The following is a 14,059-nucleotide window of genomic DNA, read 5'->3' as shown; positions in this document are numbered from 1 at the left end:
CATTTTGTTGCAGGGTGTCCCAGGAAAAGATGGCAAGCCAGGAAAACGTAGTGGTGCAGGAAATCCTGTAAGTTAACATTCCCTTTAATCAGAAACTGCAGTTCCACAATGCCTTATTCCCACCCTATCTGCTCTGCTGCCGATGCCTTCCAGTCATGCTCTTCAACTCCTTAACGTTACTCATGTGGGGTTGTGGATGGGGACAACTTGGGAAGAAGAGTAATGTTATTGTGGTATTATCATAACTATCAGAATTACATGGGTTAATGTTGTGTCAAGAGTAGCCACTAGAGGGAGCTACAGATGCCACTATATAAGGCAGCGATGCTAGACCTTCGGGGAGGAGGTGTATGCAGGAGATAGCTAGTGAAGGTCATCAGAGCAGATAGTGTGAGCAAGGTTAGATAGTGAGATTACATAGAACATACAATGCAGAAGGAGGCCATTCGGCCCATCGAGTCTGCACCAACCCACATTAAGCCCTCACTTCCACCCTATCCCCGTAACCCAATAACCCCTCCTAACCTTTTTGGACATTAAGGGCAATTTAGGGTGGCCAATCCACCTAACCTGCACTTCTTTGGACTGTGGGAGGAAACCGGAGCACCCACGCACACACGGGGAGGACGTGCAAACTCCTCACAGACAGTGACCCAGCGAGGAATCGAACCTGGGACCCTGGCACTGTGAAGCCACAGTGCTATCCACTTCTGCTACCGTGCTGCCGTAGATGAGTGTAGTTAGATGTTTTTGATCAGTTCTGTATTCTGAAGGGATTATTATTATATTATTATTATATAAAGTGATTGGCAAAAGAACCAGAGATGATGTCACACCTTGAGAAGGATGTGATTGCACGAGACAGAGTATGAAGGAGATTCACCAGGATGTTGCCTGGGCTGGAGTCTCTCAGCTATAAAGAGAGACTGGATAGGCTGGTGTTGCTCTCCTTCGAGCAGAGAAGGCTGAGGACCTCACTGTATACAATGTGGACCAATTGCTGGACAATGGGATTGGAATAGGTTGGTGTTTGGTGGATGGCACAGACAGAATGGGCCGAAGGGCCTCTTTCTGTGCTGTAAAAATATATGACAATGAGGTGAGAAAATGTTTTTTTTACGCAGTGGGCTAATGTGTTCTGAATTGTGCTGCTGAAAAAAGTGGCTGAAGAAAGTTCAATAGTAACATTCAAAAGAGAATTAGATAAATACTTCAAGGGTTAAAAAAAAAGGTTATGTGGGAAGAGCAAAGGAGTGGCACAAATTAGATGGCTCTCCTAAAGAGTCAGCACGGACACTATGGGCTGAACGGCCACCTTCTGTCCTGTCTCAATTTTTGGTTCTGCAATGTTCATGGCCTCAAAATTTTCTCTGAATCCTCCCACCTAATTTCCATCATTAATTCTCCCTCCAGCAAGCTTCATTACCTCGTTCTTGCCAAATGTTTGTTTCCCCTAGTGTTTTAACTCTAGGTCACTAAGATATCTCATCCCAGATCAACAGCTCAAAAAATGAAGTTCATCCAGGATTTTAATATTGTTCCCATCTTGTAGATCTGGACAGCATCCAAGGAAAAGTTTATTGTCTATTGCACAGTCCTTTTTTGGATTCTAATCTATCTGCCTGTATAATTATGGCATTGCTGTTCCAAATGGTTCCATTTGGTTCCTCCTAAGGTCCAACATGCTGTTCCTTTGCACTCCAACTTCCCTGCATTAATAATAATAATCTTTATTAGTGTCACAAGTAGGCTTACATTAACTCTGCAATGAAGTTACTGTGAAAATCCCCTAGCTGCTATACTATGGCGCCTGTTAGGGTACACTGGGGAGAATTCAGAATGTCCAATTCACCTAACAGCACATCTCTTGGGCGGCATTCTCCCCTACCCGGCGTGACGGAGGGTGCCGGAGTAGGGGAGTGGCGCCAACCACTCAGGGGTTGGGCCTTCCCAAAGGTGGGGAATTCTCCCCACCTTTGGGGGCCAGCCCCGCGCCGGAGCGGTTTGCACCAGAAGACTGGCGCAAACACCCGGCGCCCCCGGCAGCAGGGCTGGCCGAAAGGCTTTCGCCGGTCGGCGTATGCGCCGGCAGTGACGTCAGCAGCAGCTGGCCACTGATGTCACTGCCGGCGCATGTGCGATGTGGTGTTCCTTTCCGCCTCCGCCATGGTGGAGGCCATGGCGGTCGCGGAGGAACATAGTGCACCCAGGGCACTGGCCCGGAGTCTGAGCGGGGGGCCCCGATCGCGGGCCAGGCCACTGTGGGGGCACCCCCCGGGGTCCGATCGCCCCCTGCCCCCCCAGGACCCCGGGGGCCTGCTCGCGCCGCTGAGCCCGCCGTTCCAGAGGTAGTTTAAACCTCGGCGGCGGGAGAGGCCTCCCAGCGGCGGGACCTCGGCCCATCCGGGCCGGAGAATCGCCGCAGGGGCCTCTCCGATCGGCGGGGCGAGATTCCTGCTGCCGCCACTTCCCAGGTGGCAGAGAATCTCTGCCACGGCGGGGGCGGGATTTTAGGCGCCCCCAGGCGATTCTCCAACCCTGCTGGGGGTCGGAGAATTTCGCCCCTTTTCATTGATTATACGTGTCTTTGCTCTAATTTTAAATAACTTTGAATAACCATCATTCTTAGAAGGAAACTCTACTCCATGCTAGGATATACCTTCTAAAACTGTTGGAAGCAATATGGTTGATTGTTTAAACTAATATGAATGTGGAAATGAGTTACTTGTATCTGGACAAGGCATTGAAGCTGAATGTTAATACAAATTCAAATTCTGTTGCAGGTCTCATTGATGAAAATGTAACCCTCACTCCCTATTAAATAAGTTTGCTGCCTAATCTCTGGGTGATACAAGTACCCCTTGATTGGAGAATGAGCCAAAGTGTGATCATTTGAATTAGACAATAGAATTAAATGATTTGCCTTCTTTCTCAGGACCCATTTCACCCTTGCATTTTTTTGTTATGCTTCCTATGACCTTCAGCTTTATCTTTGTGAGGAATCTTTCTTTGTTGCAGCTTCTATCCAATGTGCGTAAAGAAAGGTTGACTCCTAGAAAAATATGTAAAACCTGTTTCCTTTCTCCGAATGTTTGATGCACTCAAATCGTTTAAAAAACAAAATGCTTTCTCCAAAAATGCTAAAATGCACCACCCATGTTAAGATGTATAGATTATGTCGTAAAGCTATTGGGTGATGACATTAAAAATGTAATATTTTTTTGTTTACTCCAGGGTGTCCATGGTCACAGAGGGCCACCTGGTAAAAATGTGAGTTTGTCAGTATTTTCATTCTAACCGCACATAATAATTTGATGCGTATTGTACAATATTACCAGTGTTTCTTTTTTATTAAGTGGGATTTCAATGCGACAATCCAGATGGTCTACAGTAATCATTGCAGTCCGGTTCATTCCACTCCTCCTATGTAATGTTCAATAACTAATGCAAAGCTGCCCGTTGAGGGAATATAATCTAAATATGAAGTTCCGATTCAAAAATGCTTTTTAAATTCCTTCTGGTTGCTGAGCTGCTACATCTGTGCTTGAGGATATGGTTGCTATGTTTTTTTCTCAACTTGCAAGCTGCTGCATGAGCTGGAACAGTTCTTAACCAAGCCAAGCTACTTCAGGAACATCCTAACTTGAGCCAACTGGAATTAGTTTAGGCTCACAAAAAAACTTATAGCTCATGATGAATGCACGCTGCAGCACTTGAACTATGATGAGGATTCAAACTTGAATAGAATAAATAATGACACTGGTCAAGTTATGGGATTTTATAATTCACAAACTAAGTTTATTGAACTATAGAAAATCTCAAGGATATGAATAGCACACTGATAGCTGACAAGCAGGCTGAGAATGCCATGCAGGCCCCATCAACGAAAAACAAAACTTAGAAACTGACCTCTTTCATTCTGTTATGTCCTCATTATATAAATACCTCACAGAAGCTGGACCCTCACAATCCAGTTCATGTTTTACTTTTTAAACTATAGGACAACTCGCCAGCCCCTTTCATCCTACTCCCCTGTCTTACTTTAAACTATGAGAACAAAGACTTACACATCCAGTTATTGGGTGATACCCACAAAGCTGGATCTTCCACATAGCCCCCAGCCTTGCCCTGGTGTCTTTCACCCAGGCATTTTGTTTTTAACTGAACCCACAAAAAAACTCCACTTCAACTCAACCAAGAGACTAAAGGATTACACATTTCCTGAACGATGCTCACAATACTCAGTTCTGCTGGTCTCCTCTAGTATCTCTTCACACCTGGTGTGCTGATCAGTCGCACAACAAAAGACAAAGGAGAAGTACACTTTTCTTATACCGCTCTGTACGCGTGTTCAGAACTTGTGGTGATCAGGGATTTGTTACGCCCTGCATGGTCAACTCCATACCTTGGGAGGTGGTGGTGTAGCGGTATCATCACTGGACTAGCAATCCACTTTTCCTTTGTTCTTTGTTGTACGACTGATCAGCACACCAGGTGTGAAGAGATACTAGAGGAGACCAGCAGAACTGAGTATTGTGAGCATCGTTCAGGAAATGTGTAATCCTTTAGTCTCTTGGTGGTGTAGTGGTATCATCACTGGACTAGCAATCCAGAGACTCAGGGTAATAACCTGGTGACCCAGGTTCGAATCCAGGTTGATGTCCTTAGACATCAGTGAGAAGGAAATCTCTCGTCCTTACCTGGTCTGACCTACATGCAACATCAGATCCACAGCAATGTGACTGACTCTTAAATGGCCTAGCAAGCCACCCAGTTCAAGGACAATTAGGGATAGGCAAAAATGCAGGCCGGCGACGCCCACATCCCCATAACGAATAAAGAAAGTGTTTAAAGGGTGATGTTATCCCTCATGGACAGAGTCCCTATGAACTGCTAAAGATGTCATTTTTGACTGTCACATGACCCCCAGAGAGGCCTAGCATTTCACGTGGTTGAATCATGCAGACGCACCTTCACACTGTTTCAAGGGTGCCTGCTCCCCTGACCACAATGGAAACACGATGAAATCACAAGAAATTCCAAAATTCCCTTATTGATGTTCTTCATGTCAGTGTCTTGATTATCATCGTTATTTGTAACATTGGCACACTTCCAAACCTCTTATAATTACAGACTTTTCATCACTTTATTGCTTACATCCTGTTTTGGGACATTCGACACTGAGGTGAATTGGCCATAATTTTCCGAACTATATTTTAATTCCCTGAACCCTTGTTCCCACGAAGGTCAAACTAGCAAAGTAGCCAATTTGACTTAACCCCTTTATGTTCCATATACATATCCAGGCCTAACTGTAGTCATAACATGCAGCTGAAAATTGATCAGTTAAGTAACTTCAGGATTTCCAGTCCACATTGAAACATCATTTATATTTTGAGAAAAAAATGTTCCTGGATGCCCTTCAATGTACAATGGATTCACAGGAGCACGTAATGTGGTGTGGAATGGTCCAATCGAAGCCAAATTATTTTATTCTCAATGGAAGTTGTGACTCATTACTAAGGTCTCGTTTCACTTTGACAGCCTTCCAGTCTTTCAAAGGATCATTTTTCCAGTGGCCTTGAACAGAGAATAATGGAAAATTATAAAACCATGAATGACATCACCATTCATCCTAAGCCCACCCCTCACCTAATCTTTAACATTTCCACTTTCAGTTGGATGTCAGCAGATATTAACCTATTTAGTTTAAATAGCCCAATGTCATGTGAAATAAGAATAATGCATTATGGGAGTGTTGAACATTCCTACAGGATCATTGCCAATCAAACTACTCACATTGTTAAGTTTTCTTCATTTACAGCCTTTGAGCTTACATGCTTTCTGGTGATTTTAGTGCAACTGGGTATTTAGCATAAAAGTAAAATGCCTCAGAGTATAGCCCTCCTGGCCTGTCGCCAGGGAGTTACTTGCAGGCTATTTGAACTGGCTACCTGCTGAATGCAGGTGAATGGTGCTGGCACCATCCCCCCACTCACCCTCATTCCCCATCCCCACTTCTCAAAAAACAGGGGCTGGATTCTCCGATTCTGGGGTATCTCCGATTCTGGGGTAATGTCACCACGCCGGCGTGGGAACGGTGACATTTTACACCAGAAGAAAAGGCTCAAAATGGCCACCGATTCCCCATTTTGCTGAGGAATAACCTGGTGACCCAGGTTCGAATCCCATCACGACATATAAATCTGGAATTAAAAATCTAAAGATGACCATGAAACCATTGCCGACTGTCCTAAAAACCCACCTGGTTCACTGATGTCCTTCAGGGAGGGAGAATTCTCATCCTTACCTGGTCTGACCTACATGTGATGCCAGATCCACAGCAATGTGGCTGAGTCTTAAATGCCCTCTGAAATGGCCCAGCAAGCCACTCAGTTCAAGGACAATTAGGGATGGGTAATAAATGCAGGACGGCGATGCCCACATCTCCATTTGCAGCGTAGAGCACCCGGCTTTAGCTGGCGCTATGCCCCAGGGATTTGCCGTGTCCGTGGCCGCGTATGCACACAGCGGTGGCCTGCAGCGGCCGTGCCATGCAACATGGCGCCGGCCGCTTGCGGACCACACCCTTGAAATAGTCCCCCCCTTCGGCCGGCTCGCGTGCCCGGGATCACGTAACCACAGTGCCCCCAGCTCCGAATAATATCCCCTCCTGCCTGCGGATCGGCCCTCCCCCGACTGTGGCAGCGCTCGACTGAGTCAGCAGCCGCCACGCCGAGTTCCCAACGGGTGAGACCACACGTGTTCCACAACGTTGGGAACTCGGCCGGTCAAGGGCGGAGCATCGAAGGGGGGGGGGGGGGCCTCAGGCAATGTCCTGAGGCCATCAATACGTGGTGCGGCGTACTCGTAGAGCATGCCACTTTGGAGGGGGAGGCACCGCTCCCGACTTGGTCGGGAACTCTGATTCCCTGGCCGGTCGCCGACAGCGATTTCGCCGTCGCCGACCGGAGAATCCGGCCACAGTTGTTTGCGTGGAGCTGGTGGGAACTGGAATATTCCCAATGGCACTATTTTCAGCATTCACTTTCCTCCGTTTCGGCCCTGACTGCGGCGAAGAATCCGTTCTACAACGCCAAGTTTCGGATGTCTCTTTCCACACTTACTGCTACAAAGGGAAAGTAATCATTGAAAGAATACAGAAGGAAGCAGCCTAATCATCCACAAAGCTGATCATGAATCCCGTTAATGATAATAATTTTAAATCTTCAGTGTGAGGTATGTGGCTGACAGTTGGTAAAAGACGTTCACTGGTCGAGAGGTTGACGGTGGAATCAATTAGGTTTCACTGTGAGTTTAGGTTTAGTTTGAAACAACTGCATTAGCAGCATGCCCATATAATGTTGTATGTGGCTGCTAGGCTATTGCTAACTCCAAGGAAGAAAGTGCGACGTTCTGGAGCATGGTGAAATGATGTTTAGAAAATCAGAGATTCTTATCGTAAAATAATAGTTCTCTGTGTTTCTGTAGGGTCAGAATGGAAATGCTGGTAAGCCAGGTCGTAAGGGAGATCCAGGATTCCAGGGTCCACAGGTAGACACCAGAAATATGTATTTACTTTGTGTGCTTATCATTTGTCCAATGTTTTTCATGTATGGAACGATGTGTCTGGACTGTTCATAGGATCATAGATCATAGGATCATACATTGTTCGCAGAACAATACTTTTCACTGTATCTCGATACACATGACAATAAACCCAAATCCAAATAAATCCAAGAAACTCGCTGTTTAATTGCATTCATTTGCAGCTCTGTTGATTCTTCATACATGTATATCTCCAGATTAAGATTTGTAAAGCGTATCTGTCTCTCCCTCCCATTTCACTGCCTGCTTCCCTTCAAAGCTGATTCCTATTAGGATATGATGCTACAGATGGTGACTTCACTCATGTACATGGAGGTTATTACAGTCAAACTTAATCATGCCCTCACTTGGTACCACAAGCACACTTTCAGAGGTGTGTGGGGTAAAATCAATCTTGGATGATACTGAAATCTCAGGAGTGAAGCCAGACGCCCAATAGAAAAGATAATAGGGTGGGGAGATATACAACCAGCGGCTGATTCACCGGTGCCTATTTGGCACAACTGTTCAAGATTAATTTCAGCCCATTCACAAGTTTCCGACACCCTCACTTGGGCCCTCCGCTTCATTTTGCTAAGGGAATGAACTGCTATTGCCTCAGCGTTGGTTGTCTGAATATCTAAATAGTATTGCTTATAAACATCATGAGGCATTCTTACTCGAAGCACAAATATGATTCAATAATTCAGCTGGCTAGAGAACAGGAAACATTGAGCGGGAATTGTTAAAGGTGGTTACTTAGCTTGGCAAAATGACAGGAAGTGATATTCCACAAGGATCAGTTTTGGAAGCACTATTTTCACTGTTTACATAAACCACTTGTCTCGGGGGTCGGAGTACAATTTCAAAATTTGCAGATGTTACCAAACTGGGGCTGTAGTTAACACAGTGGAGGCTTCAACAAAATACAGGAAGACAGAAATAAACATGTAGAATGGGCATTTAATTAGTAAATGTGAGTGTGGCGCTAACAATGGCACTCAAAGACGAGAGACATGTAAAATCGAGGCTTTATTGCTGTGTGATGCTATTCCTCCGGCTGCAACTGTAGACTAGGGTCTGAGTGACTCACACGCATATTTATACACAAGCTCCCTGTGGTCGGAGCTAGGGGCTTACCGGAGGAACCTGTATTACAGGTACAGCCATACATCCCCCTACTGCAAGTACACATATCTACAGTGGTTATATCACCACAGTGAGGAAGTGCATTTGGTAGGAAAAGCAAAGAGGCCACAAAGTCCTTTGAAAGTAAGGGAGAAATTTTAACCTTCAAAATCTGACAGATATGAGTTGGGGGTTGAGGCATCGAAAAATTCATTTCCCGTCCCAAACCCACCCCCAACCTCCCCATTTAGAGCTGAGGATGGAAGATGGCCAGGTGGTCAAGGCACTCCAAGGGGGTGGCTTAGAATTTTTAATGTGAGCCACACCATCAGGCCTGGATATCTTTACTCCACCACCTCCCAGCCTCGAGCTCCTGTTTCTCAGGAGCCTCCTCCAACCCCCTCCTGTTCGACACCCTCTTCTTCCCTGAGCCATTCTCCCAATCAGCACTCCTTCCTTCCAATTCACCCCCACTGGTTGCCCTGGCATTTCTGATATCATGCATGTAACTTTTATTTGCATCCTCTCCAATGCTTCCATATTCTCTGAACAATATGCAGCCAGAACTGTGCACCATATCCCAAGTGTGGTCCAACCAGAGTTTGGTACACGTTTCGCATAACTTCACTACTTTCAATTCTATTCCTCTAGAAACAAGCCCTGGTGTTTTTGATGAATTAATGAACCTTATCAACATTGGCATTGACAATAGTCTCCAACAATGGGTGGGATTCTCCGATCCCCTGCCGTGTCGGAGAATCACCGGGGAGGGCGGCGTGAATCCCGCCCCCGCCGGCTGCCGAGTTCTCCGGCGCCGGGGATTTGGCAGGGCGGGAATCGCGCTGCGCTGGTCGGCAGCCGCTGGCAGCGCCCCTCCCCCCCGGCAATTCTCCGGCCCGTGATGGGCCGAGTGGCAGCCCGTTTTCGGCCGGTCCCGCCGGCGTAAATTACAACAGGTACTTACTGGCAGGACCTGGCTCTGAGGGAGGCCTCCGGGGTCCTCGGGGGGGTGCGGGAGGATCTGGCCCCTGAGGGTGCCTCCATGGTGGCCTGGCCCGCGATCGGGGCCCACCGATCCGCGGGTGGGCTTGTGCCGTGGGGGCACTCTATTCCTCCGTGCCAGCCGCTGTAACAGTCAGTGATGGCCGGCGCGGAGATGAGCTGCGCTGGGATGACGCCAGCGGGCTCACGCATGCGGCAACTCGAGCTGGCCGGCGGAGGCCCTTCGCCGCCAGTTGACGTGGCGCCTAGCCCTTCCCGTGCCGGAAGGCGCGGCGCAAACCGGTCTGGCACCGGCCTAGCTCCTGAAGGTGCGGAGGACTCCGCTCCTTCGGGGAAGCCTGACGCCGGAATGGGTCACGCCACTTCTTGGCACCGGAGTGGTCTGCCCTGCCAGTTCACGGAGAATCCCGCCTCGTATTTTCTTTCGGGATTACTTGTCTTCAATTTCAGCCCTTACAGAAGAGACTCTTTCGTGGCTAAGTAATATTTACAATGCTTAAATTAATCTATTTTAGGTTCGTTCAGTGGATTAAGCGTCTAACAGCTGTTGAATGTACTTTGATTTGCAAGTGTGTGTTCATTGCAATAAATACTTGATTCATGACTGGAAAAAGTAGGGATTTAAATGTTTCCAGCAGTGCCTTCCTCCAAACCAAAACAAAACTTACGTGAAACAAGGTGCATAAACTGATTGAACATTTGGGAATTCTGAATGCATTGTATATTATTTATAATGCTGTTGTTCCGTTTGTAAAGTTGATACTGATTGCAAATATTTAAGATAACCATCAATTCAACATAAACTATGTTGACAGCGATTTAGGGCTGTTTTTAATGGAGGTGGCAAGGTTTTTGCCCACCACCTGGACAGCTGGCAAGAGCCCCACTTTGCCTGTTTCAGGAAAGGCCCATTATATTAAGTGCTACTCAGGTAACTAGGATCAAGGTTGGAGGAGGGGGGGGGGGGGGGGGGGGGGGGGGTCGGCAGCAAGGGCTGCGGGTGACTCTCAGCGTGAATGGGTTGTTGGCCATGGTTCACCTTGATGTCAACTGCCAGCCATTGGGCCAATACCAGTGGTGGCAGAATAAAGTGTTTAAGGGGGCATTAATTTGATCATCAGGGTGGGAACATAAGAACTAGGAGCAGGAGTAGGCCATCTGGCCCCTTGAGCCTGCTCCGCCATTTAATGAGATCATGGCTGATCTTTTGTGGACTCAGCTCCACTTTACGGCCCGAACACCATAACCCTTAATCCCTTTATTCTTCAAAAAACTATCTATCTGTATCTTAAAAACATTTAATGAAGGAGCCTCAACTGCTTCACTGGGCAAGGAATTCCATAGATTCACAACCCTTTGGGTGAAGAAGTTCCTCCTAAATTCAGTCCTAAATCTACTTCCCCTTATTTTGAGGCTATGCCCCCTAGTTCTGCTTTCACCCGCCAGTGGAAACAACCTGCCTGCATCTATCCTATCTATTCCCTTCATAATTTTATATGTTTCTATAAGATCCCCCCGCATCCTTCTAAATTCCAACGAGTACAGTCCCAGTCTACTCAACCTCTCCTCATAATCCAACCCCTTCAGCTCTGGGATTAACCAAGTGAAACTCCTCTGCACACCCTCCAGTGCCAGTACGTCCTTTCTCAGGTAAGGAGACCAAAACTGAACACAATACTCCAGGTGTGGCCTCACTAACACCTTATACAATTGCAGCATAACCGCCCTAGTATTAAACTCCATCCCTCTAGCAATGAAGGGCAAAACTCCATTTGCCTTCTTAATCACTTGTTGTACCTGTAAACCAACTTTTTGCCACTCATGCACGAACACACCCAGGTCTCTCTGCACAGCAACATGTTGTAATATTTTATCATTTAAATAATAATCCCTTTTGCTGTTATTCCTACCAAAATGGATAACCTCACATTTGTCAACATTGTATTCCATCTGCCAGACCCTAGCCAATTCACTTAACCTATCCAAATCCCTCTGCAGACTTCCGGTATCCTCTGCACTTTTTGATTTGCCACTCACCTTAGTGTCATCTGCAAACTTGGACACATTGCCCTTGGTCCCCAATTTCAAATCATCTATGTAAATTGTGAACAATTGTGGGCCTAACACTGATCCCTGAGAGACACCATTAGCTGCTGATTGCCAACCAGAGAAACACCCATTAATCCCCACTCTTTGTATTCTATTAATTAACCAATCCTCTATCCATGTTACTACTTTACCCTTAATGCCATGTATCTTTATCTGATGCAGCAACCTTTTGTGTGGCACCTTGTCAAAAGCTTTCTGGAAATCCAGATATACCACATCCATTGGCTCCTCGTTATCTACTGCACTGGTAATGTCCTCAAAAAATTCCACTATATTAGTTAGGCACGACCTGCCCTTCATGAACCCATGCTGCGTCTGCCCAATGGGACAATTTCTATCCAGATGCCTCGCTATTTCTTCCTTGATGGTAGATTCCATCATCTTCCCTACTACTGAAGTTAAGCTAACTGGCCTATAATTACCCTCTTTCTGCCTACCTCCTTTTTTAAGATGTGGAGATGGCGGCGTTGGACTGGGGTGAGCACAGTAAGAAGTCTTACAACACCAGGTTAAAGTCCAACAGATTTGATTCAAACATGAGCTTTTGGAGCGCAGCTGTCCTTTTTTAAGCACTGATGTCACGTTTGTTCATTTGCAATCCACCGGGACCACCCCAGAGTCTAGTGAATTTTGGTAAATTATCACTAGTGCATTTGCAATTTCCCTAGCTATCTCTTTTAGCACTCTGGGATGCATTCCATCAGGGCCAGGAGACTTGTCTGCCTTTAGCCCCATTAGCTTGCCCATCACTACCTCCTTAGTGAAAACAATCACCTCAAGGTCCTCACCTGTCATAGCCTCATTTCTATCAGTCGCTGGCATGTTATTTGTGTCTTCCACTGTGAAGACCGACCCAAAAAACCTGTTCAGTTCCTCAGCCATTTCCTCATCTCCCATTATTAAATCTCCCTTCTCATCCTCTAAAGGACCAATATTTACATTAGCCACTCTTTTTGGTTTTGTATATTTGTAGAAACTTTTACAATCTGTTTTTATATTCTGAGCAAGTTCACTCTCATAATCTACCTTATTCTTCTTTATAGCTTTTTTAGTAGCTTTCTGTTGCCCCCTAAAGATTTCCCAGGCCTCTAGTCTCCCACTAATCTTTGCCACTTTGTATGCTTTTTCCTTCAATTTGATACTCTCCTTTATTTCCTTAGATATCCACGGTCAATTTTCCCTCTTTCTACCGTCCTTCCTTTTTGTTGGTATAAACCTTTGCTGAGCACTGTGAAAAATCGCTTGGAAGGTTCTCCACTGTTCCTCATCTGTTTCACCATAAAGTATAAAGTCTACCTTAGTGAGCTCTTCTCTCATCCCATTGCTATCTCCTTTCTTTAAGCTCAAAACACTAGTGTTTGATTTTATCTTCTCACCCTCCTGCCTGATTAAATGCCCTTCTCCATCACCAACATGCCAGGGGGAGTGGGGGAGGGAATTAAATCTGTCCCTTATGTTTTCCGCCTGTTGCATAGATGCATTTTTCAGATCATTAAATTTACTTTAAGAACATTAAAGTTATTGTTTGAGAAAGAAGATCACAAATAAACCATATGAGCTGTGATCATTTCCACTTGGCATTTATGACCATTTGAAGGTGAACTGAATGAAACTTGGTTGAGATTTGATTTGGTCCTGACCTGATGGTAGAAATAGTGTAAAGAAATAAATTGCTCCCATATTTTGTTAATAATGACAGAGATTTCATTTTTAGATCTCCCAGACTATTAAGATTTGTTATCGTGTATCATTCATTTGTACATTTCCCAACTTGTGCTTTTTCCAATTGTTACAGGGGATACCAGGTGGGCCTGGTCGTCCAGGTCGAAAAGGTGAACTGGGAGCTCGAGGTCAACAGGTTTGTAGTGGATCCGAATCTTGGTATGTCTGCGATGTTTAGTTGCAGGTCCAATTTGAAAGGATACAATTCTTCTATTGAGACATTGTAATGGACACTACAGGGTAAGTTAGAACCTAGATGGGTATGAACATCTGGGTACAAGTGAAGTGTGCTAGTAACATCTGGATGCTTCAAGGCAAAGTATTGTTCTTGCGCCAAATATCAGCTACATCCTTTATTAAGGTATCAACTAATGTATGAATAGATTTGAAATGCCAAATTTCTATGCAGAGCACTAAATATACATGTTGGTTCAATGCAAATGGTGAGAGCTTTGTCTTTCTCTGCAGTTGAACTATTCCCAGTTGAACTGGCCCGGTTGTCCAGTTGAGC

The 14,059-nt window shown here is 45.8% G+C and overlaps 1 protein-coding gene across 1 annotated transcript in view; it reads left to right on the top strand.

The window, feature by feature from the left end:
• LOC119965889 (collagen alpha-3(VI) chain-like) overlaps window positions 1-14,059 on the top strand; it is a 153,042-nt gene that overhangs the window by 79,013 nt on the left and 59,970 nt on the right. Inside the window, exons 15-18 of the mRNA XM_038796854.1 lie at window positions 14-67; window positions 3,235-3,270; window positions 7,492-7,554; window positions 13,622-13,684. Of these exons, the coding sequence (XP_038652782.1) occupies window positions 14-67; window positions 3,235-3,270; window positions 7,492-7,554; window positions 13,622-13,684 (216 nt within the window). The remainder of the gene's footprint in view (window positions 1-13; window positions 68-3,234; window positions 3,271-7,491; window positions 7,555-13,621; window positions 13,685-14,059) is intronic.

The sequence above is a fragment of the Scyliorhinus canicula genome, chromosome 5, assembly GCF_902713615.1.
Source record: "Scyliorhinus canicula chromosome 5, sScyCan1.1, whole genome shotgun sequence".
Lineage (NCBI taxonomy): Eukaryota > Metazoa > Chordata > Chondrichthyes > Carcharhiniformes > Scyliorhinidae > Scyliorhinus > Scyliorhinus canicula.
This window is presented reverse-complemented; position numbering and strand designations above follow the sequence as displayed.